The 25,948-nt window shown below is 50.0% G+C and overlaps 1 protein-coding gene across 2 annotated transcripts in view; it reads right to left on the bottom strand.

Annotated features, from left to right (window-relative positions):
- Positions 1 to 25,948, bottom strand: part of PEBP4 (phosphatidylethanolamine binding protein 4) — a 246,566-nt gene that overhangs the window by 185,620 nt on the left and 34,998 nt on the right. The window contains exons 1-2 of one of the 2 annotated variants that reach the window (XM_081091129.1): positions 3,144 to 3,307; positions 2,905 to 3,041 (exon numbers count right to left, since the gene is read on the bottom strand). In XM_081091129.1, the coding sequence (XP_080947255.1) occupies positions 2,905 to 3,023 (119 nt within the window). In that variant the 5' untranslated portion in view covers positions 3,024 to 3,041; positions 3,144 to 3,307. Of the gene's footprint in view, positions 1 to 2,904; positions 3,042 to 3,143; positions 3,308 to 25,948 lie in introns of those variants that run through there. The other variant, XM_081091130.1, reaches the window with a different exon arrangement.

Below are 25,948 nucleotides of genomic sequence, written 5' to 3'. Positions count from 1 at the left end.
AAAATAAATGAATAAATAATAAATAAATAAAAGATAGCCCCTTTCTTGAGATTAGGACACACTCCGAAGGGTGGAGTTTTCCAGCAGAAAAGAGAGGGCTTTGAGAGAGAGAGAGGATTATTGAGTGGAATCACCCAAAAGGCGCGGGTTGGACAACTATGGTTCTTTTGGTTCTGAGATGGAGCCAGGGTTCTGACTCGGTGTTTCTGTCAGTCTGGTCTGGCCTATCTCAGGAGTAGGTGAGCTATTATTCTAGAAGAGCTTTTCTCTAAATGTTTCCCACTGCTTGTCCCTGTACATAAAATTCCTCCTTCACAGATCAATACCTCTAGTATTGAGTTCTAACTTCAAGAATTTCCTATTAGACTAAATACCCACAAGAGGAGTGGCTGTGGGTTGCGCGGCAGGGCAGGGGTGTAGGGGGAGAGGGTGGGGTGTCTCTCATAGGTTGGAAGCCTGAGCTGAGCGGGTTTCTTGGGGAGGGGCCCCAGCACAGGACCTACTGATCCCGGCTCTAGGGTCCCCTGTGTCCAGATTGACCACATTCTGTGATGATCTTTTACAAACAAAAACCTTCAGCAGGAACAAAGACAAAGTCTCCGTTTTGCAACAATGGTTCACAGCCTGAAGCCATTGCCTAGCACACAGCTTTAGTGTTGGAAGTCTGTGTTTCTCAAACTGGGGTCTGCTGGTGTGTTCTGGGGAGTCATAAGAATGGCTCCTGCTATGGTCTGAATGTTTGTATCCCCCAACCCCAAATTCATATGTTGAAATCCTAGCCCCTCGTGTGATGATATTGGCAGGTGGTGCTTAGGTCATGCGGGTGGAGCCCTCCTGAATGGGATTAGTGCCCTTACAAAGGAGATCCCATAGAGATCCCTCTTTCCTTCTGCCGTGTGAGGACACAGCAAGACGACAGGTGTCTATGAACCAGGAAGCGAGTCCTCACCAGACATCAACTTTGCCTACAGCTTGATCTTGGATTTCCCAGCCTCCAGAACGCTGAGAAATAAATTTCTGTTGTTTATAAGCCCCCTAGTCTCTGGCAGTTTGTTATAACAGCCCCAACGGGCTAAGACAACTTTTCCCCCCTTTACTGGAGATGCTCCGGGCCCTGGATGGGGTCACAGCCCAAAGCTGGTGGGGAAAGAGCATGAGTACAGAGTCAGGTGAGGGATTTTATCCCCGTCCGGACACCTGTCAGCTGTGTCGGCACCATGGGCGGGTGATTTAATCTCTGGAGAGTCCTCACCTGTGAAATGAGGATGCTAATACTTGGAAGATTCATGATCGCAATCAAATGAGTCAAGGTGTCTAAGGCCCCAGCAGAACTCCTGGCATGTAACAGGGGCCACCAGCTTCCGTCCGGATGCAACAGGGTACAGCCTCGAGCAGCTGGGGTGCAGGGCAGCCAACTCCAGGGAGTGTGTGCGCACATGCACACACACACACACACACATATACATACAAACATACACACACGCGCGCACACACACATACACACACATACATATACACACACACACACACGAGCACTTCTTGTGCATCCCACAGTGTGGGCGACATGGGGGTGGGGGACATGGGGCTGGTACTGCTGCCTGGCCCAGCGGACCTGCCAGCTGGTGGGGCCTTGACCTCTGCCTCCCAGAGGAAGCAGCCTGCCCAGAAGGTTCCGCTCAGCAGAGCACCAGGAGGGCGTCGCCCACAGGGTGGGCAGCACGTTCCCTCCTGCTCCACATGAACCTTCACCCAGAACTGTCTGCTAGAGTTTTCAAATGTACCCACAGGAGCAGAATTTGTTGTTGTTGTTGTTTTTTGTTTGTTTTTTTTTGTTTGCGGGGGTGGGAAGGGGCTTCAACTACCTAACTCTTTAAGGCAGTGGTTCTCAACCTTCCTAATGCCACGACCCTTTAACACAGTTCCTCATGTTGTGTGACCCCCAACCATAAAATTATTTTCGTTGCTTCTTCATAACTGTACTTTTGCTACTGTTATGAATCGTAATGTACATATCTGATATGCAGGATGTATTTTCATTGCTACAACTTGAACAGAATTAAAGCATAGTGATTAATCACAAAAACAATATGTAATTATAGATGTGTTTTCCGATGGTCATAGTCGATCTCTGTAAAAGGGTCATTCGACCCCCAAAGGGGTCACGACCCACAGGTTGAGAACCGCTGCTTTAAGGGGAAGGATGTACTTCTCTTTCTAAAAGCAATGTCTGTGAGAATTCAAATTACACAAGAAGACAGGGTAAGGAGCCGCCCTCCTCCCTCTCTTCTGTTGGTTCAGTGGGAAGACACACTGGCCACGGGGTGGCGGCCACGCGGCCCGGGCAGCCCTCAGGATGACCCCTGACACGGAAGACTGGCCCTTCCAACCCGCGGTCTGTGAGGAGGGGGCTGCAACTCCACGCAGCGGAGAGAAGCTGTGCCCTTGGAGGAAAAACCCAGCCTCGGAGCCCAGCCTGCTCCCTGGACAGCAACCGGCGGCCACGCCCCTGGAAGGCCAGCCTGTCCCAGCACCCCTGGGGCCTGTTACTGAAAAGCAAACAGCCAGCTCTCCAGCTGCCACTCTTCCTTAAATGCCACTTTGTAGGGGGAGGGAGCCTTTGGGACTGTAGGGCAGGATGGGTCTCAGGGTCCCAGCAAGGTGGGCGAGGCCAGCCCCTCAGAGCCCCAGGAGGAGCCGACCACATCCACATACCACCCCGGTCCCGGAAAGCTGCTGCTGGAAGCAGGGGCCCAGCTCAAGGTCCTCTTCCTCAGGGCCCTCCCGCTTCAAGGGGCCTCAGTCCCCGCCTGTCTGCAGAGGCTGCCTTAGGAGGACGTGCTCCTTGTTCTGGAAACACCTTCCTGAGACCCCTGCCCAGCTGCTCTGGGCTCCCACCAGCCTTACTTGCAGAAGTCAGTATCCGTGGCATTCACAGCCGTGGGCGCACACAACTCCTCCTTCCCCTGGAATCCGGTGACCACCATCGCCAGGCCCACAAACAGAGCTGCCGTGGCCAGCCTCATTGTCCAGCCCACAGGCACCTGGAACAGAAGGAGCCTTTAGTGCTGCCAGCCCTCTGCAGGCGGAGCCCTTCTCCCCCCTGCAACACCGCCCCCTCCCCCGCCCTGCCCCCAGGGGCCCACCTGGGGGAACAGAGACCCCCGAGTGAGCAGCGGGAGAGGAGCAGGCAGCTTATCGCCACCGGACACAAGTGCGTTAGGAGGACCCAGGCCTACTCCAGGCTGGGCTCAATTTGCAACCCTGGCTGAGGCCCCGCCTCTGTCAGAACAAGGCTCTGCTGTCACTCGAGCCCTGGCTGCCAGGGCCCAGAGCAGGCTGCAAAGCAGAGGTGCTCAAGGAGCCTCTTGGCACAGCTCCTCATCCTGCCCTCACCACTTGCTGTGCGTGGTTGGTTGGCCAAGGGCCAGCCTGCTCCTTAGGTTTTTATGCAAACCCTGGAAGCTGGCGACGCCAGGCTTTGGGCTGGGGGAGGTTCCGGGGAGCTTGCAGGAACCTGACCTTCATTGTTTTTCTAGGGGCAGGGGTCTGGCTAGGCGGGGCTCCTTGGACAGCTCTGCTTTTCTGCCCACAGTTCCTCCGCCACCTGTTTGACAGCCCCAGGCTGTCTGGTGGTGGATGTGCTCAGATGCAGCCATCTTGTGTAGGAGGGGCTGCTGCACGTGGGGTAGGGCCGACCCAGCCCGAGGCCAGCTTTGAGGGGCCAGCTGAGGACAGAAGGGCTCATCCGACTTCACCTTGCAACAGTGCTGAGCTCAGCACTCTCCCAAAATAACAGTCTCCAGGGAAGAAAGCCAGTAGAGCTATAAGGAAGCGGCAGCCTGCACCAGCACTGTGCCAGGAGGAAGGGCCTGCACCAGCACTGTGCCGGGAGGAAGGGGGCCTGCACCAGCACTGTGCCAGGAGGAAGGGGGCCTGCATCAGCACTGTGCCGGGAGGAAGGGCCTGCACCAGCACTGTGCCAGGGGGAAGGGGGCCTGCACCAGCACTGTGCCAGGAGGAAGGGGGCCTGCACCAGCACTGTGCCGGGAGGAAGGGGGCCTGCACCAGCACTGTGCCAGGAGGCAGGGCCTGCACCAGCACTGTGCCGGGAGGAAGGGGGCCTGCACCAGGACTGTGCCGGGAGGAAGGGGGCCTGCACCAGCACTGTGCCGGGAGGAAGGGGGCCTGCACCAGCACTGTGCCAGGAGGCAGGGCCTGCACCAGCACTGTGCCAGGAGGAAGGGCCTGCACCAGCACTGTGCCAGGAGGAAGGGCCTGCACCAGCACTGTGCCAGGAGGCAGGGCCTGCACCAGCACTGTGCCAGGAGGAAGGGGGCCTGCATCAGCACTGTGCCGGGAGGAAGGGCCTGCACCAGCACTGTGCCGGGAGGAAGGGGGCCTGCACCAGCACTGTGCCAGGAGGAAGGGGGCCTGCATCAGCACTGTGCCAGGAGGAAGGGGGCCTGCACCAGCACTGTGCCAGGAGGAAGGGCCTGCACCAGCACTGTGCCGGGAGGAAGGGGGCCTGCACCAGCACTGTGCCAGGGGGAAGGGGGCCTGCACCAGCACTGTGCCGGGGGGAAGGGGGCCTGCACCAGCACTGTGCCGGGAGGAAGGGGGCCTGCACCAGCACTGTGCCGGGAGGAAGGGCCTGCACCAGCACTGTGCCGGGAGGAAGGGGGCCTGCACCAGCACTGTGCCGGGAGGAAGGGGGGCCTGCACCAGCACTGTGCCGGGAGGAAGGGGGCCTGCACCAGTACTGTGCCGGGGGGAAGGGGGCCTGCACCAGCACTGTGCCAGGAGGAAGGGGGCCTGCACCAGCACTGTGCCGGGAGGAAGGGGGCCTGCACCAGCACTGTGCCAGGAGGAAGGGGACCTGCACCAGCACTGTGCCGGGGGGAAGGGCCTGCACCAGCACTGTGCCGGGGGAAGGGGGGCCTGCACCAGCACTGTGCCAGGAGGAAGGGGGCCTGCATCAGCACTGTGCCGGGAGGAAGGGCCTGCACCAGCACTGTGCCGGGAGGAAGGGGGCCTGCACCAGCACTGTGCCAGGAGGAAGGGGGCCTGCATCAGCACTGTGCCAGGAGGAAGGGGGCCTGCACCAGCACTGTGCCAGGAGGAAGGGCCTGCACCAGCACTGTGCCGGGAGGAAGGGGGCCTGCACCAGCACTGTGCCAGGGGGAAGGGGGCCTGCACCAGCACTGTGCCGGGGGGTAGGGGGCCTGCACCAGCACTGTGCCGGGAGGAAGGGGGCCTGCACCAGCACTGTGCCGGGAGGAAGGGGGCCTGCACCAGCACTGTGCCGGGAGGAAGTGCCTGCACCAGCACTGTGCCGGGAGGAAGGGGGCCTGCACCAGCACTGTGCCGGGAGGAAGGGGGCCTGCACCAGCACTGTGCCGGGAGGAAGGGGGCCTGCACCAGCACTGTGCCGGGAGGAAGGGGGCCTGCACCAGCACTGTGCCGGGAGGAAGTGCCTGCACCAGCACTGTGCCGGGAGGAAGGGGGCCTGCACCAGCACTGTGCCAGGAGGAAGGGGGCCTGCACCAGCACTGTGCCGGGAGGAAGGGGGCCTGCACCAGCACTGTGCCGGGAGGAAGGGGGCCTGCACCAGCACTGTGCCGGGAGGAAGGGGGCCTGCACCAGCACTGTGCCAGGAGGAAGGGGGCCTGCACCAGCACTGTGCCGGGAGGAAGGGGGCCTGCACCAGCACTGTGCCGGGGAAAGGGGGGCCTGCACCAGCACTGTGCCAGGAGGAAGGGGGCCTGCACCAGCACTGTGCCAGGAGGAAGGGGGCCTGCACCAGCACTGTGCCGGGAGGAAGTGCCTGCACCAGCACTGTGACGGGAGGAAGGGGGCCTGCACCAGCACTGTGCCAGGAGGAAGGGGGCCTGCACCAGCACTGTGCCGGGAGGAAGGGGGCCTGCACCAGCACTGTGCCGGGAGGAAGGGGGCCTGCACCAGCACTGTGCCGGGAGGAAGGGGGCCTGCACCAGCACTGTGCCAGGAGGAAGGGGGCCTGCACCAGCACTGTGCCGGGAGGAAGTGCCTGCACCAGTACTGTGCCGGGAGGAAGGGGGCCTGCACCAGCACTGTGCCAGGAGGAAGGGGGCCTGCACCAGTACTGTGCCGGGGGGAAGGGCCTGCACCAGCACTGTGCCGGGGGTAGGGGGGCCTGCACCCGCACTGTGCCAGGAGGAAGGGGACCTGCACCAGCACTGTGCCGGGAGGAAGGGGGCCTGCACCAGCACTGTGCCGGGAGGAAGGGGGCCTGCACCAGCACTGTGCCGGGGAAAGGGGGGCCTGCACCAGCACTGTGCCAGGAGGAAGGGGGCCTGCACCAGCACTGTGCCAGGAGGAAGGGGGCCTGCACCAGCACTGTGCCAGGAGGAAGGGGGCCTGCACCAGCACTGTGCCAGGAGGAAGGGGGCCTGCACCAGCACTGTGCCGGGGGAAGGGGGGCCTGCACCAGTACTGTGCCGGGAGGAAGGGGGCCTGCACCAGTACTGTGCCGGGGGAAGGGGGGCCTGCACCAGCACTGTGCCGGGGGAAGGGGGGCCTGCACCAGCACTGTGCCGGGGAAAGGGGGGCCTGCACCAGCACTGTGCCGGGGAAAGGGGGGCCTGCACCAGCACTGTTTCGGGGGAAGGGGACCTGCACCAGCACTGTGCCGGGGGAAGGGGGGCCTTGGGCTGAGCCATACTAAACTCTTCCTGGGGAAAGTGTCCTGCGGGAAGGAGTGTGTGGAACTCTGATTGGAACCAGAACTGGCAGGGGAAGATCAAAAGCGGTTCTCCCACGGACTTTCCACTTGATCTGTCACTTCTCTGAGACAGGGGTGTGGGGGAGTTCACCAGCCCTGGGCGGAGGACTCCTGAGTTCTGCTCTGAGCTGCTCCAGGATTCTGGGGGATGGGAGTGCCATGGCTCTCTAGCATGCACCATGTCCCCCTTTCAGAAACAAATAATAAGACCTGGTGACCCCTGTGCCTTGCTAAGGAATATGAGATCATAACCATATAGTATATGCAGCGAGATCTTTAGAGACACTGTTTTCAGCATAGCTTGCTTTTCAGTTGAATTCCTGCTTCCAGGATTCCAACTTCCAGCAAAAAGTCCTTTGGGACTACAAACAAAACACACTTCTCAATAATGAGAGTCCCTAAAGTATGACGAGGGCTCCCCCACAGAGAACTCATTCCCAAGAACTCCCCGACTAGAAAGTGTCTCCTGGTAGCCTCCTCACAAGATGGTTGTGAGAATGAAATGAAATGAATTAGGTAAGGCACCCGGTGAGCTACCTGCCACCTAGGGGATGCTCAATCATTTGTGGATGGTGTGGGCCTTCGTCCACAGGTCCATCCACTCACTTGTTCACTCATTCACAATCCATGTCACCAACAGGTATCGAGCGCCTCCCATGTGCTGGGCTTGTGCCAGCCTGAGGTATAGGGTCCCTGTCCTCATGGAGCCCAAGGACAGCCAGAGCCAGAGGCTGATGCTACCAGAATGATCATTCAAGACCAAGAGACTCTTGTCTTCAAGTGGCAGCCACTAGAGAAGCAAATACTTTCCTGGTGCCAACAGCCCTTGGCAGCAGCAATGAATGTCTGTGTGGAGGAGGGGAGCGTCTCAGCGCAGGATTGCTCCTGCTGAGCCCACTCTGATGGGCAACTCCTCCTCACTCAGCATGTCCAGGCTTTTGTCATTGACTCCTCATGATGACCCTCTGAAGTAAGGGAGACTTGGGTAGTAAGTGGCTGACCCGGGATTTTGAAACCATGCCATTTGACTCCAGACTCCATGATCCTTAACCACTCTGCTCTCTTGCAGCTTGGCTGTCCTCTCACTTGCTCCCCTTTTATTCCCTTTGCTCTGAGAATAAGGCCCAGAATCTTCCACGTAGCCCACAGTGCCCTGTTCGGTCTGACTCTTCCTGCCTCTCTAGGCCTGTTTCTCTATGCTCCACTGCTCACTTCTTAACCCCAGCTATTCCTGCCAGCTCCTTCCTGTGCCCAGGCCTTCCTATGCCCCACCTTCCACTCCCTTCTGATAAATAGCCAAGCTCATTTCCTCAAGAGAAACTTCCTTTGCCCCCCAGGGTCCATTGGATCTCAGTTACACAGGATGAGAGCACTTTGCTCCTTCCCTTACTGTCCTTCCGTGTTTGTTTACCCCTTTCCTTATTGTTCTTATATGAAATCTTCTGTAATCACTTGCTTACTGATTTGCTTATAATTCCAGGCAGCACTCAATCTGTGTTTAGCATTGCGAGCACAGTCCCTGGCCTGTCTAGATGCTTAATAAATTCTTGTTTGAATGTTTGACAAACTTGCCACTTCTGTTTCTGAACATCTTTATTTTCCCTTAACAGCTCCTAACTCTCTATAAACACCCATAGGAAACTCACCACTCAGGTTGGCATCTGGCCCTAGGTCCTTTTTTCTTACTTATCTAACCTTCTCTGGCTTGTTTTTGTACAGAGATATGACAGAATATAGTGGTTCTTAGCATTTTCAAATCTGATCTTTCTTTTGGGCGTTCATAGGACTTCGCTTCATACTCAGAATCTCAGATCTGAGAGGGCAAGATCAAGCCCAGGGAGGCGCAGCCCCCTCCCCGTCACCAGCTTGTTTTACTCAATTGACTCACTTCTGGAAGCGCCCATCCCTACATCCCTTGGTGCTCACATGTGAAGCCGCCTTCTTTTGCTTCAGTCACCTGGGCTGGGACAATCTCCCAATGTCATCAATCAGGCCACGCCTGTTGGCTTTCTGAAGTGCTTCAGTCCCTCCAGGCCCCAGGATCTGCTGGACCAGAGCTGCCAAACCCCTGAGCCCCTCTCTCATCCCTCCAGGCCTCCTGTGCCTGACACCCCCTGTCACTACCCAGGTGCCATCTCCTTTCTCTATCCAGACACAGACTCTTACCCCTTCCCTCCCTCCTAAACTTTTCCACTAATGCCCTCTGGAACCTCTGAACTGTAGTGACCAAATTCCTCCTGGATGCCAGGGGAACCAATCGTGTGATTGGAGGGTTGAAACTTTCATTCCCCTCCTATCACCACCCCCACCTCCATGGAGAGGGGCTAGAGGTCGAATAGTCACCAGTGGCCAATGATTTAATCAATCATACCTATGTAATGGAACTTCCATAAAAACCAAAAGTACAAGGTTCAGAGAGTTTCCAGGTTGGCGAACACGTGGAGATTCAGGGAAAGTGGCATGTCGGAGAGCATAGAAGTTCTATGCCCCTTCCCACATGTCTTCCATCTAGTAAGTAAAATGTTTCTCTGAGTTCTGTAAGCCACTCTAGAAAATTAATCCAAATTAATCAAACCCAAGGAGGGGGTCATTGGAACTTCTAATTTAGAAGCCCAGGTGATAACATGGATTTGAGATTGACATCTGAAGGCGGGGCGGGGTTGGGGGTGGGGGTGGGGGGGGGGGACAAGTACTGTAGGACTAAGCCCTTAACCTGTGGAATCTAATAACATCTCCCGGGAAATAGTGTCAGAAGGTCCAATTTCATTCTTTTACATGTAGCTATTCAGTTGTTCCAGAACTATGAAAAAAATAAATTTCTGTTGCTTAAGCCACCCAATCTGTGGTATTTTATTATAAAATCACTGGAAAACTAATACACTTGTCTTGTTCCTGATCTTCAGGAAAAATTTTCAGTCTTTCACCATTGAGTATGTTGTTAGCTATGGGTATTTCATATATGTTGTCAGCAGGGTTGGTTTCTCCTGAGGCCTCTCTCCTTGGCTTGCAGATGGCTGCCTTCTCACTGTGTCCTCATGTAGTCTTTCCTCTGGTGTCTCTTTGTGTGTCTAAATGTCCTTCTTATAAGGACACTAGTAAGATTGAATTAAGACCTATCCTACTGGCCTCATTTTTATATAATCAATTATTTAAAGGCTCTGTCTTTAAATATAGTCATATTCTTGGGCACTGGGGTTAAGGCTTCAACATGTAAATTTGGGGAGGGGCATAATTCAGACCATGACCATAAGGATGCCCACTTTCACTACTTCTATTCAACACACTATTAGAAGTTCCAGCCAGAGCAATTAGATGAGAAAAACAAATAAAAGGAAATTGGAGAGAAAGAAGTAAAATTATCTCTGTTTGCAGATGACATGATTTTATATGTAGAAAAGTAATAATTCAAACAAACAAAGATAAGAAGTGAATTCAGCAAAGTTGCAGGGTACAAATTCAACATGCAAAAATCAGCTGCATTTTTCATACACCAACAATGAACAATCTAAACAGAAATTAGGTAAACAATTCCACTAACAATAGAATAAAAAAGAATAAAATACTTATGAATTAACTAAGGAGGAGAAAGACTTTTACATGGAAAACTGCAAAACAATGCTGAAAGAAATTTTTAAAAGAAATCTGTGTTCATGGATTGGAAACTTAATGTTGTCAAGATGTCAGTACTACCCAAAGCAATCTACAGATTCAGTGCAATCTTTATCAAAATACCAGTGATGCTTTTCACCCAAATGGAAAAAATCCATCCTAAAATTCATCTTGAGGGACCCCCAAATAACTGAAACAATCTTGAAAAGAAGGATAAAGTTGGAGGAGTCACAGTTCCAGCTTTCAAAAGTTACTACAAATTTATGATAATCAAACAGTGTGGTACTGGCATAAAGACAGACACATAGACCAATGGAATAGATTAGAGAGCTTAGAAATAAACCATTACATATATGGTCAAAAAATAACTCAAAATAGATGAAAAAAACTAAATGTAAAAGCTAAAACTGTACAACTCTTAGAAGAGAATATAAGGGGAAAGCTTTATCACATTGGATTTGTCAATAATTTCTTGAATATGACATCAAAGACACAGACAACAAAATAAAAAATAGAGAAGTTGCACTTCACCAAAATTTAAAATTTTTAGTATCAAAGAAATCTATCAAGACAGTGAAAAGACAACTTCAGAATGAGAGAAAATATTTGCAAATCATATGCCTGATAAGGATTAATATCTGGAATATATAAAGAACTTCCACAACTCAACAACAGCAAAACACACAATCCAATTACAAATTGTGCAAAATACTTGGATAGACATTTCTCCAAAGATATACACATGGCCATTAGCACATGAGTAAATGCTCAACATCACTAGTCATTAGGGCAATGTAAATAAAAACCACAATGAGGTACCGCTTCACGCCCATTATGATGGCTATAAGTAAACACACACATACACAGAGCTACACACACACACACACACACACACACACACACACAAAGTGTTGTCGAGCTTATGAAGAAATTTGAACATTTGTAAATTGCTGGTGAGAATGGAAAGTGGTGCAGCCACTGTAGAAAACAGTTTGGTGGTTTCTTAAAAAGCAAAACAGAATTACCATATGATCCAACACTTCCATTCCTAGACATACACTCACAGGAATTTGAAGCAGTGACTAGAGCACATACTTGAATGCTAGTGTTCATTGAAGCCAAAAAGTGAAAACAAACCATGTGTCCATCAACACATGAATGGATAAAGAACATGTGGTATAATTCTGATACATGCTACAACATGGACGAACCTTGAGGACATTATGCTAAGGGAAATAAGCCAGTCACAAAAAGACAAATATTGTATGATTCTACTTGTATGAGGCACTAGATGCATTTCCAGGGACTGGGGAAATGGGGGAATGGGGAGTTATTGCTTCATGGTTACAGATTTCTCGTTGGGATAATAATAAATGTTTAGAAATACATAGTGGTGACAGTAGCACGATGTTGTGAATGTAATTAAAGTCACTGAATTGTATACTTAAAAGTGGTTAAAATTTTAAATGTTAGGGTATGTATATTTTAACACACATACACATGTAAGGAACTAGTGTTATACAAGGTCCACTTTGGAAACACTGGCTTAATCCATTCCCCAAAGTATATAGAAAGCTGAATCAGCCTGTGTAGCCTCCTCTTCCCCACCCTGCCAATTGTCTGCGTTCTCCCACTCTAGGCTTTCGCACAAGCTGCTCTCTCTGCAAGGAGTGCCATTCTCTCCTGCCCCGTGATCCATCTTGTGCCACGCCAGCACGGCCAAGGGTGAACCTGAGTGGGGGCAGTGAAGGATTAGAAAAGACAGACAAGAGAATAAAGCTGAGGCTGGGTGGGACGCTGCCCTCTCTGATGGAGAGACAGCACCACAGACTACAGATTCCACGAGGCAAAGTAAGGGTGTGGTCAAGATGTTTACAACATTCTCCTGGGTTTCAATCCTACTCAACTACATGCACCTGAACTCAATCATGCCCACATCACTCAGGCACGTGGGGCCACATATTCGGACCATAGGTTCAAGCTTACAACCATAGCTGTTGGCTCTAATTATGCTGGGAGGGCTCTGCCCTCCAAGCTGGGACTTGCACGTGGCCATGAGAGGACTGTGCCCTCTCATTAGTCTGAGGCTTGAACCTGTCAAAACACTGTAGCCGCTCTCCACACCATCTGGCTAATTTTACTCATCCTTTAGGTGTTATTTAAACATCACTTTATTCAGAGAACCTTCTTGGCTATCCCTCATATCCACACATAGTATCTGCAATCCTTCCACCAGGATAATAGGTATCAGGCCAGTTTTTTATTTGCCATTTACTTGTGTTACTTTTATGGGGGAAGTGCCATGTTTATCCTGTGAATTGGTGTGTCTGGAACCTAGGACAGTGCCTGGGAGACAGCAGGTGTTCAGCTATCATTTAAAGAAGAAGGAGCCCTGGCCAGGTGGCTCAGTTGATTGGAGCATCATCCAATACACCAAAAAGTAGTGGGTTTGATCCCTGGTTGGGGCATATATGGGAAGCAACTAATCAATGTTTCTCTCTCTCTCTCTCTCTCTCTCTCTCTCTCTCTCTCTCTCTTTCCCTCTCTCTCTAATTCCTCCCTCTCTCTCCAAAATCAGTAAAAACATATTCATAGTTGAGAATTAAAAATAATAATAATAAAACAAAGAAAGAAGGAAATAAAGGAGGGAGGCGGTCGATATAAACTTCCTAAAGGTCACACCTCCACCTCTTTTAAGCTTTAGGGGAAGTGTTTGTCTCTCCCTCAATAGCATTCATCAATATATACCTTCTGTTCTAGATTTCTGTGTACATAATTAGTCCTGTGAGGGCCCCAATTATTTCTGCATTCCCCACAATACTTTGAACATAGTACATGCTTAATAAATAAATGAACAAGCACACACATCCTATATAATAAAAGCCTAATATGTTAAGTGTCCAGTCGTCTGTTCGTCTGTTCAACCAACCAAAATGTAATATGCTAATGATATGCTAAGGCTCAACCGCTCTCTATGACGTGCACTGACCACCAGGGGGCAGCTGCTCCGACTGGTAGGTTAGCTTGCTGCTGGGGTCCAGCCGATCAGAACTGAGCAAGGCAGGGCAGACACACCCTGGAGCCCTCCTGCCGTCCCTCCCTGGCTGGCCAACCTCCTGCATCCCTCCCTGTCCCCGATCGTGCACCAGTGGGGTCCCTCGGCATGGCCTGTGCCGTCTCGCAATCCAGGACACCTCAGGGGATATCAGAGAGTCGATTTTGGCCTGATCCTGCAGGCCAGCCTGAGGGACCCCACTGGTGCACCAATTCGTGCACCGGGCCTCTAGTTTACAGATAACATGTTGTAAAAAGAATATTCTGACCTTTTGTTGTCCTTCATATTTAAAGAACAGGAAAGAAGCCAACCACAGGCAGCTACCAACTGCAGACCACTTTGTAGCTTCTACCAGGTGGCCCTGGGCTGGATATAGGCAGAAGCTGACCTAGGCCTGCACCAGAGCCCCTCCAAGAGGTTCCAGAACCAAACTTGGTAGCCAGCTTCAGACCACATTAGAGCACCACCCAATTAGCTCCACAAATGACACACTCAAAGTGAGGACCCAGCAGACACCAGAGCCCTTCTACAGTGATCCCACTCCATTGGGTCCCACAACAGCTTGTCCCCTAACGTCATGACCAGTCCCCACAGTCAGTCAGCATGAGGGTCAATTCCACCCACTGAAATGCCAACAGCAATCAAGGCTCAACTATAATGGGAGGGCACACATAACCCATGCAAGGGACACCAGTAACTCAGGTGACCAGGGTCCCGTGCCACTGGATGCTAAAGGGCGCCTACTACATAAGACACCCTGCCAAGAGTGGGAGACATAGAAGACAGAAACAAATACAGGAAGTCAACCCAAGTGAGGAGACAAAGAAACATGTCCCAAGTGAAAGAATAGGACAAAACGTCAGAAAATGAAGTTCATTTCCGGGTCAGGCCACATGACCAGCATGCAGGCTCAGTCCCCAGAAGGGAGTGTGCAGGAGACAGCCAAACAATGATTCTCTCTCATCATTTGGTGTTTCTATCTCTTCCTCTCCCTTCCTCTCTCTGAAATCAATAAAAACATGAAAAGATATAAAGTTATTTTAAAAAGAATGAAATCTTGTCATTTGTGTCAGCCTAGATGGACCTTTAGAGTATTATGCAAAGTGAAATAAGTAAGACAGAGAAAGACAAATACCATAAGATGTCACTTACATACAGAATCTAAAAACCTAAATGAACAAACAAAATAGAAACAAAGTCAAAGATACAGAGAACACACTGATAGTTGCCAGGTGGGAGGGAGCTTGAAAGAATGGGTGAAGAAGATGAAAGGATTAAAAAGTACAAATTGGCAGTTACAAAATAGTTACAGGGATCTAAAGCATCGCATAGGGAATATAGTCAATAATATTGTAATAACTTTTTATGGTGCCAGGTGGGTACTGGGAATATCAGGGGATCACTTTGGAAAGTATATGATTGTCTAACCACTGTGCTGTGCACCTGAAACTAATACAATATTGGATGTCAACTGTAATTGAAAAAATAAAAATAAAGAACAGGAAAGAATCCCCAAAGTCTCCCAAAATGCATCTGGGCCATTTTGTGTTATTGACTACTAATTGTAGCACCACTGATATCAGATAACCAAGTTGAAAATGGTCTTGGAATGTAAAAGTTTCAAAATGTAATTTCTTTTGTTGTTATTTTTTAAAATCCTACTTTCCTTCTATTGCATGTTGAATTGTAGATCTTTTAACTTATCAAACAGAAGATGCAGGAGTTGGTGGTGGTGACAGGGGTAGGGTGTAGGCCAGTGATGGCGAACCTTTTGAGCTCGGCGTGTCAGCATTTTGAAAAACGCTAACTTAACTCTGGTGCCGTGTCACATATAGAAATTTTTTGATATTTGCAACCATAGTAAAACAAAGACTTATATTTTTGATATTTATTTTATATATTTAAGTGCCATGTAACAAAGAAAAATCAAACAAAAAAATGAGTTCACGCGTCACCTCTGACACGCGTGTCATAGGTTCGCCATCACTGGTGCAGGAGCAGGGCAGAGAGAGCTCCAGGGCCGTATGTGTGAGCAGGTACATCCCCTAAGAGTGAGGAAACTAGGAGAGTGTCTATGGGACAAGCCCAGCACTGCCCCTGCCCCAACCACTCCTTTAATGCAAGGGTTCTGCAGACTCCGGCAAGATGTTGGGGACCTGGGCCACTTCTTTCCAGGGACACAAATTCTCCTTTCTAGGAGCCTCAGCTTGTTGGTCTCAGCACCCAACCATTGACTAATAAGCCCATTTCTTCAGCCACAAATTGTATTAACAAATCCCTTCGGGCTCAGCTTCCTTGTTGGCAGGAAGTTCAGGCTTAATAACCTTGAGCAACTCCTGCCTCTGCAGAGGCCAGTCACCAAATCATGGCCAGAATTTTGCACTCAACAGTTCAGAGGCCCCCAGGCAGACCACCTAATGTGACAAAAGATGGAGAGGCTCTCGTGTGTATAGATTGGATTCCTCCAGAATTCCAGATAAAGTGTTTCAGCCTTCACCCGAAGATCATGCAAACTATGGTGGGATCCACATTGGGGGAAATATGTGATAATGATGCTTGGATTAGAAAAAGCACATACTCCTCAAGGTCACAAGAACATCCCTTCGGTGAGTGCGAAACTGAAAGTGACTAAACATTTGATGAGAATCAAGCCCTGGAGGTTGCCACCAGGACTTCCCGCGGAGGAGGACATGGCTCCCACGGGCCCCGTGAGCACTGGGGAGTCAGTAGAGCGGTGGCATCTAAGCCCCATGGACCAGGGAGAATTAAGTCCTAATACCAGAGCTGTTTCAGATTAAAAAGTGCAAATCATTTTTATGGAAAGATGGTGAGAAAGTGTTCTCATTAAAATATATTTTAAATGCTCAAAACAAAACAAACAAACAGAAAACCAAATCCCTTCATCCACAGGACGGAAGCCCCCAGTGGCATGTTTCAGGTTCATTTGCTACTGTTCTCAGAAGGCTGAGTATTTTTCTGTCGTCATGGAGGTGAGGATTGAACTTAGGGCCTACAGAGCCGTGATGTACCCCCTCCTTTCGTGAACAGACCCAATCTCCAGTTCTCCCTACCTGTCTAAGGATGGCAGGAGGTAGGGATTCTTCTTCCCATGGAAAGGCAAGTCAGGACCCCACAAAGGATGGGAACGTCTTACATCTGTTGGAAGTAGGGCTGTGTGAACTGGAATCAGTAATGCCGGTCCCAGTCCAGAGCTCTAGCAGCGGGAAGCGTGCTAAAGTGCCCTTTCTGGGAAACGGAGATGCTCGGAGACAAACGTGCAGAAACGCCACAAGCAGCCTCAAATCAGCAGAGTGAAGAAACCAAAAATATGCCCTAAACACTAACTCCCTCAAGTTCCCCGGCCACAGCCCCTCCCTGAGATGTGCCCATTCTCTGTCTCTAGGTATGGAAGGCCCTGCCTCGCGCTGATGGGGCACTTACCCCGAGCAGCAAGCAGCGTGGGAGCTGCTGGGTGGTGACTGCAGGGAGACCAGAAATCCTGGCAGGTTTCTGGGCCAGAAAAGGTGGGGATCAAGTTCCCTCGAGGATGCCCCACAGTGCGCGCCTCTAAGGCAATCAGGATCTGGCAGTGTTGAGGGGAGAGAGTGTTGGGGAGGCTCCTGGAGTGGCAGGAGCGGAGGCTGCAACCGTTGGTCGTTGGGGAGACAGTTGGAGAAAGTTCTAGGAAGTTCCAGGGAGGAACTAATGTGTAGGGGGGAGAGAGCAGGAAAAGAAGATTGGGTGGGTTTGGGGCATTCCTCCTTCCACAGATTCTAAGGAAAAGAGCAGAAACCACAGAGATGATTCTCCTACCATTTCTCCCGCCTTTCAAGATACACTGTGAGACATTGCTGAAGAGGCACAGAGAGGCACAGAGAGAACATGCAGAAGGGCAGACAGGGGAGCTGCTGAGACCTGAGTCTGGGGGAGCAGAGAAAAAGGCACATGGACACCAGCAGGAGAGAGAGGGGGCTGGGAACCTTCTCCAACGAGTGTGGCCTGGAGGCTCAGAAGATCGCAGAACAACCCTGGTGAGAGCCCAGGGCCCGCAGGCCTGCTGAGGCTCAGGGGGTAATGTTCTACCAGAATGGGCGGGCGATGCTCCTATAACAGGCAACCCAGCCCAGGGCAAGTTCCTGGCTTTCAGGACCTGGGTTTCCTGCTGTGTTTTTAATGACCACATCTGGGACGACAACCTTGGCTTCCTTTTGGAAAATTTCTCCCGGGAGATTCAGGGAGTCGGTGGAAATTCATGCGCTCCAGATGAATTAAGTCAGAATCTCTGCGGGTCAGGCCTAGACAGCAGTATTTTTTAAATGCTTCCCATGAGATTCTAATGATCAGTCAGGCCTGAGAATCACTGAATTAAACACAGATCGGTGGCAGGCACTTGCCAGATGCCCGAGGTACAAAGATGAATACCTGTTCTTGAAGAACTCACTGCTCAGCAAGGAAGATTAGCATCAGAACAAGCAACCACAAGATTGCCAACAGTGTGCTGAGTTCAGCCACTGAAGCATTTTTAAGGTGAAGAGGAGGGTATATTAATCCTGTATTTTATTTTATTTTATGCATTTTATCTTGGTTTGATATCATGAGGGCCTTGTGGCTGGGGACAAACTGCTCTTCCCAGGGTTAACTGATGTCTAGAGACAGTGAACAGGTTGCCTTGGAATAACACACTTTTCATATGCAAACCAGCCAATCTCAATCTGTACCCTAAACCATCTCCTTTGTCTAACTCCCACCCACCAGCCAGTATCTCCCTGCCTTAATCACTCCAGGGCCAGGTACCAGAAAACTAGAGGTCACCCCTATAATCCAGAGCCAGCTGACATTATGCAAATGACTCCATCCTACACTTCTTCAGCTGTTTAACCTGCCTCACCCCTCCCCTACCGTGGAAAACACAGTAACGGCTCTGGGACACGCATGCTCCTCATTCCTTCTGCCTCCCCAGAGACTCTGGTACTTTCCCGGGTGGTGTGTGCTCCTTTAACCTGGAAACTATAATACATTCTTCTCTCAATGGCATTGACCTCTTTGTGTCGTCACCTGGCCACCTCTGTAAGTTAAAATCGCACTAGTACAATCAAGACAGAGGCTCTGGTTGTCAGGTAGGAGTGATGATCAGCGAAAGCTTTGAGAGAGAAACTGGAGAAGGGCATCCCATGTGCAAAGGCACTGAGGCTTAGAAGGGCCCAGGGGCTGGTGCACTAACACCGGGTGGGATTGCTGGAGCGCTGAGCACAAGTGACCAAGTGGACTCAGGGTGGGAACAGCATGTGGGTCTCGGACTGGATCAGAAAATGTCAGGGGCAGCGTGGGATGCCTCCTTTGGCTTTGTCACGCAGCTTATAGCATCTCCAAGAGCTGGACAGAAGGCAAGAGAATATTCAACAGGGAGGAAAACTGGCTTCGTGGGGAGTTGATCCTGAAATAATATTTCCTTTAAAAATTAATACTAGAACTTCCATATAATCTAGAAATTCCTCTTTTAGAATTATTTACCTGAAAAATATAAAGACACTAATTTGTAAAGGTAAATGTAGTCCTGTGTCAAGTTTCTTCTCGATGACAATGACAGCTTCCAGTGACTGAGCATGATTATGTATGTGTCAAGCAGTGTGAAGACATGTAACAAGCACTATGTCATTTCATTCTCCCCGTGACTCTATGCTGTGACCATTATCCTCATTTTGCAGCTGAAGCTTGGAGTCCATAGTTAGCCAAACCTCAGATCTCCCAACCAAATCTTCCTGAACCCAAAGCCTGTCTTCTGACCCCCTCACTGGAATGTTCTGGGCCACTACCTTCCCAGCTTCACCCAAAGGCCCGTGGACACAGACATCCCTTTGTTGAACAAGCTCTATCTCTGATTCAGAATTCACCCAAACGACAATGGCCATGGGACTGTTTGGATCCTGCCTCTTTGACACGTATGTCCTTGCCTCACCCTGGCCCCTTCATTCATTCCATTGACAGACATTCTCTGGAGTCCTCTCCGGGCCAGGCGCTGTGTCCCTGTGAGGGTGAATCGCCCCTTGTCGCTACAGCGTGCAATTAGAAAACAGTAAATGGTCTAAATTGGGTCTGGAGACAACGTTAACTGGTCCCTCTGGGAAAGGTGACTGGAATAGCTGCCGATTCAATTTAAACATCCACTGGGCCCACCATGTGCAAAGTACCCTAAGCTCCAGGGATTTCCTCCAGGATAAATACAACACCATGTTTGCCTCCACAGTTTAATGGGAAAGATGGGTATTTACTTAACCAACAGTGAAATCAGGCAGCCTGTGATAGAATCTATAGTAAGATAGACCTGTAAGCAGTAGGGACACTGGAGGGAAAGGAGACGGGAAAGGAGGAAGACTTCACTTGGAGGAGGTATTTGCAATGAGCCTCTGAGGCTGCTTACTCTGAGCTCATCCATTTCCCTTGGGAGGGACTAGAATCATTCATCAAATCCTCCAGCCTGCCTGAGCCCGAGCTGTGATATCTGGTTGTGTCCCTGCAGAGTCTCCTTAGATCAGCTGCCCTATGCACCTCATACCTGCTCCTGGCTCATTGCTACCGGCTGGGCCTACAAAGCACCTCGCCAACAGGTCCTTGCACCAATCAATCCCTCTGAGCAGCGTTTAGTTTGAGGGCTGATTGCCTAGCGCTGCCCAGTGGAGGCCTGAAACCACCGACAGACACCAATTGTGCACTGGGAGCTGCCAGAACATCAGCCAAGGAAGGAAGAGCAGGCCTGGGACAAGGCCAGGTTCTTGCTCTTCACAGGGGAGGCTTTTGAAACCTAAGAGGAAAAATGAGGGTGTCTTCCTGGGCCTCTCACCTCCCTCTTCTCCTGGGTCTTGCCCAAGATGCCTACCTGGGCAGGGGGCTTTGTTAGTAAGGAAAGGACCTGCTAAGATCAAGGTGGATCCTCTTGGGAACTCAGACAGACTGTCTTATTCTAGATGGAGGCATATATGGGTGTAATTATTTTTCAAAGCAACCCCAGGCAGATGTGGGTGGAAAGGCTGGGGAGCCTCAACCTCCATGGTTCTAGAGGGAAGATGGATCCAGCGGCCAGAGGCAGTTTTCTGCCCAGCATAAGGCCAGCTCCCAGGGATGGGATGGCCCGTCCCCTCCTAGGCCATCTAGGGAACCACAGAGACCTATCAGCAAATGTTTGGACCCATGGTGCCAGGTTAGGGCCACGGCAGAAGGAATTCCACTCTCAGGTCAAGGGGTTTGAGCAGTGGCTTCAACCTGTATTCTGTGGAGCTGCTTTAGGAATGATTCTGTTAGTAAATATTTAAAACTCACTGGATTGATTGACAGTAACGTGTTTCTTTTGTCTTTGCTACCTGCTCTTCTATGTTCTTTATATGTGTTCTCCCTTTTTATCCTCACGAATACTTCATGAAGTAGGGAATTATATCCCCATTTTTTGGATGAGGACACTGAGGCACAGAGAGTGACAGACTTGCCCAAGGCACGCAGCTGGTGAATGGCGGGCTGCACCTAAGCCAGAGACTCCAGGCTTCTGTCCTTTCCCTCCGTGTGCTCTTCATTCATCTTCTCCAAGTCTAAGTGTAATCAGACAATCAGTGGATCCGGGCTGCCTGTCACTACCTGAGCCAATTAAGCAGAGACAGGGTTGAATCATACATGAGCAGATATGGGAGAGCAGCAGGTCATCCACAAAAATCTGCTCTGCCCCCCACCATAAACCAGCTGCTTCTATTGGGTAGAAGGACAAAGATTACATGGGGAAGCAGGCAAAAGGGTATGCCAAATGGGCAATTTACAGTTAATGTGGGCTGGAGATTTGCAAAGGCCTGCGGATATGCGAAGGCTGGGGATCTTCAAAAGGCTGGCGATATGCAAAGGGCTGGGGGTCTTCAAAGGGCTGGTGGCTCTGGTTTCTGCAACAAGGTTGTTAATCTTTTCATGATAATAGGCAGCTCCCAGATGAAGAAGATGGGACAAATTTCCAGGTGAGCTCCCAGTCCCACATGCAACTCCCAGCCAGGTTAGAATGTGCCTTCTTTAATCAGAACAAAACAATCACTGTTAATAGAGCATGATTAATATTTCTTACAATTACAGCTGGTCCCCAATAGTCTATTTCTGCGCCCCCTCATAAGGACTGGGGCTTGGTATCTCTGTCTTTATCAGCGGGGCCTAGGCAGCACCTTCCCTCTAACAAACCCTGTCCCACTTTCAGGGTCCCCTCCAGGCCACCAGGGACTTCCCGGGTTGATCCTGTGGGAGAGGGAAGCAGCTGGTGGGAGTATGGGGCCTTCCTGAAAGGCTGCCCTGGGCCCAGCCCATTGCAGGTCCAGTCTGGGTATTTTTTGATAGGATGTGAGAGGGAGAGGCCTCTGAAATGAGGGGCTTTAGGGCGATTTCCTATGCTGGTTGGCCAAGGAAGGACCACTGGTCACATGGGGGTAACTGACTGCCCCTTCTCAGGGAGAGTACCACTGTGGGAGCCTCCTCCACTCCTAGTCTCACGCTTGAGAATAGCATTTCCCACAGTCAGGCCCCCTCACTGCACTGCCTGAGAGTCTTCTGGCACAATCCCCACTCTGTCCCAGGGCCTCCCCTCGCCCCTGCCCTGGAATGCCCTCCTTTACCCTGCTTCCAAAGCTGACCTCTCCAAGGCCCACCTCATGCCCATCTCCTCCTTCAAGCTTTCCGTGGTGATCCTCTGGACCTATCCATAACTCATTAGCTGACATGTCATACTTTGACTTCCTACCTACACAAGTCTTGTCTTCTCAAGTAGATGGTTAAATACCTTGACAGCAGCTACTGTGTCTTTGTAGTGACAGAAAGTCCTTAGATAAACTGTCCTTTAAGGGGCTTGGGCTCCCCAGACCAATGCTACTTGGTAATGAGACTGTCTTCCTTTAGTCATCAAATTGTCTATTAAATTAGTAGATCCCACAGACCTTGAACTATAAATAAGTGACACCATGGCTCCCCCCAGGGGCCCCTTGAAGGAGGTTCGCCTCTGCAGACAGCTAGTCACCACACCCACTGGAGCCCTCACAGACGACCAACCCAAGAGTCTGGGGTGTCCGGGAAGGTGCCAGGCCCTCTCTGCCAGCACTGACAATGTGCCCCTGCCCGCAGTGGGGAGAAGTGGGGCTCCTCACCCTCCTCCAGGCTGGGCTCCTCCCTTGTCCCCAACCTGGCTAAGACAAGAGGCAGCATTACGACGTGCTTTCTGGCCTGTTCATATCTAGTGAGCAGATCACATCTCTTATCGTGTATCATTTCATAGTAGCCCACCCTAGCACACCCCTCTGTGCAGGGCCCATGGGGTCGGTTCCACCTGTGGAAGTAGGACATTAGTTTCAAGTGGACCAAGGATACCGCGTCTTTATCTCCCTGCTGCATTTTAGCATCGAGTGCTGCACTTTGCAGGTGCTCAGTAAGTACGTGTTGAGGGATGAACGGATGAATGGGAGCTTCTAAAAAGCTCATGTCTTTTCCTCTGAGTCAGGCGCCTTCCTTCCAGATGCTCAGTGTTGATACACCATCATCACAATGTTGGAAAGGTTCCCTGTGATGCTGATGAGACATATCAGAATATGTATTCTGTCTGTTATTCCCCCCGGCCAGCCAAAGCACCGTCGTACGTACGTGTGCTCTGTACTCAGGACTGTGCTCCTGAAAAAAGCCTGAGTATTTGTGAATTGGACCCTATTATGACTGCTCACATGGGAAAACTTATATAAGTGAATAATTATCACCTAATAGTCATTTTCCTTTGGGTTTGTTTAAAGCTATATGTCCTTGATATGTAACTATTTAAAGCATAATGTTAAATACTCGTAAGGGTAAAATCATCACTTTCATACAGACATAAAGTGAACACATGTTAAAAATTTTATCTAAGCCATTAATAATGAGGGGACTGGTAAGCTTTTACAAACAAGCCAGTTCAAAGAGTAACCCAAAGAATGGCCAGGCTGATAGACGAGGAATATTGAAAGGAACGTGCCAATGGCGACAAAGCCGGTTTCTTCCACAGTGGGAGGGGGAAGTCACTGAACTGCCACCAGCAGAATTTATTCACTTATCTGCAGACAAGACTTATTCTACATTGCTTTTAGTTACCTACAGTTACGGAGTTGTGTAATACCCCAAGTCAACTGAAGGCGCAGGATCAGAGAACCTGGAAGGGTGCCCTCTATGCAGGTTCCCATTGCAGGCCCTCAGAAATCTCGTTTGCTTATTACAAACTTCCTACGTGACAGAAGTTGACGCCTGAGGTCAATGGAGAAAGGACAGACTATCCAATCAATAGTGCTGAGGCAAGTGAATGAAATTAGATTATGACACCATACTTTGCATAGAACAAATTTCAGGTGAATTTAAAAAAATAATAAAACAGCCCTGGCCGGTGTTGTTTCGTGGTCAGAGCATCAGCCCGCACACTGAAGGGTCTCAGGTTCAATTCCTGGTCAAAGACATGTACCTGGGTTGCAGGATCTCCACCAGCTACCCCTCACCCTCATCGGGGTGCATGTGGGAAACAACCAGTCCCTGTGGCTCTCTCACATCTCTCTCTTTCTCTCTCCCTCTCTCTTTGTCCCTCCCTCCCTTCCTTCTACTCCCTCTAAAAACCAATGGGGAAAAAAATAAAACATTAAAATAGAAATAGAGGAAAATACAGGAAAGTGTCTTTTTGACCAAAAGCAAGCTAGGGGAGGAAATACGATAGAAAAGACACAAGCTTTAGGACAAAAGCTTGATAGAGTTAACTATATTTAAAAGAAAAAAAATATTTTTTCATTAAGAGACCCCACATACTGGTACAGAATAGTGTATTGCATATAGCCAATAAAACCTCCACACACAAAACTCATAAAGAGCGCTTACAAATCAGCTCAGGGAAAGACTGACAAGCCAACAGAAAGGAGAGGAAAACTGCAGGAAGAGACTGGAGTCCACATTTCTCCGTAGTTTGCTCCAGCTGCCTCTCCAACATGTTTCAGATGAGCGCCAGCCCCTCAAACCCTTCAAATAACCCTGAGACACGGTGTAGGTGAGGCATCCCCTCAAAACCAACTGTGTCCCACTCCCACTCCAGGCCCAGATTCCTCAGGACACCAGACTGACCCACAGATGTGAACAATTCAAGTTTCTTGGAAGAGGGTCTTAGGTATTTGCCGGGGTCCAACCCCAGCAGGTCCAGGGGTCCCCAAAGGCGTAGACGGAGTCAGCCAAGAAGGAATGACACGGAGACAGCGTTCAGTTGATCAGCAGCCTAGCCAGGATCTCTAGCCAAGTTCTGGTCTCGATCTCCAGAGAGGTTCTGCTGTTTATTGTCTTGTTACATCCGTATTTATACCAGTTGATTTTAATCCTGTCAATTTCTATTACAAAGGTTAGGGCGTTTCTTATCTCCATTCCAGGGAGTAAAGATTATGTAGCTTAAGCATGATTGTTTGTAGTTAAAGTGATTAACTACCCGCCTGGCACTTAGTTAAGGAGTTTCATCCCCTCCCTAACTTCAGGGAAAAATCCCTACCTGGGGAAACAACCTTTCTCGGAGAGGTGACCTTGGTTAAAACACACAGCGCTAAGGGGAGCAAACATATTAAGAACAGTATGCTATATACGCCAGGTCCCTTGAAACATATGCTGTGCAGATGTTTCTTTCCTGCAGCGACTGTGTCAAGCAGCAAGGATGGACCGGCTTCCGGCAGGTATTTGCAATGACCACCAAGAACTAGTGGTTCATTGATTATTATGCTGGGTGAAATAAGCCAGTCAGATAAAGAAAAATACCATATGATCTCATTTAAATTCGGAGTCTAATGAACAAAATAAACTGATGAATAAAATAGAAACAGCCGCATGGATACATGGAATAGACTGACAACTGTCAGAGGGGAGGGGGGGAGGAGAAACAGTGAAAAAGGGTGAAGGGATTAGCCAAAAGATCATATATGCATAACCCATAGACACAGACAACAGTGTGGTGATGGCCAAAGGGAAGGAGTGGGTGAGGATTAGGTGGAGGCAAAGGAGGGAGGGGGGGACATCTGTAATAGTGTCAACAATAAAAATAAAGTTTAAAAAAATCCTAGTGACTCATCCCAACTCTGCTTTGACCTGTTGTTACCTTGCTCTTGGAGAATGATGTCAGGTCCTGGTCCTTCGGCCTGTATGTGGTCATGGCCTTTGTTTTTGCTTTTACCCTCCCTTGTGGTGTTTTGTGAAACATCATTGAGATGATTTTTACAAAGAGCTAAAAGGTGGGATGGGGGTGGGGGGTGGGGGGTAAGTGAATCTATAGCAAGGACTCCCTGAGTGTCTGCATGTGCCTCTCAAAGCTGTCTTTGAGAGTTCAACCTTGTCTATTTCTTCAGTCCTCCCAACAATTCTGTAAGTTATTTTCCACACTGACATAGTTTCCTTTTTGCTTACCCCAGTTAGAAGGACATCATTTTCTGGAACTAAACCTTGACAGATGTGGGTCAAAGAGAAAAATGACCATTAATGTAAGGAAA

This window comes from Myotis nattereri (genome assembly GCF_964212035.1).
Source record: "Myotis nattereri genome assembly, chromosome: 5".
Taxonomy (NCBI): domain Eukaryota; kingdom Metazoa; phylum Chordata; class Mammalia; order Chiroptera; family Vespertilionidae; genus Myotis; species Myotis nattereri.
The sequence above is the reverse complement of the archived record's forward strand: the minus strand, read 5'-3'. Positions and strand labels throughout refer to the sequence as shown.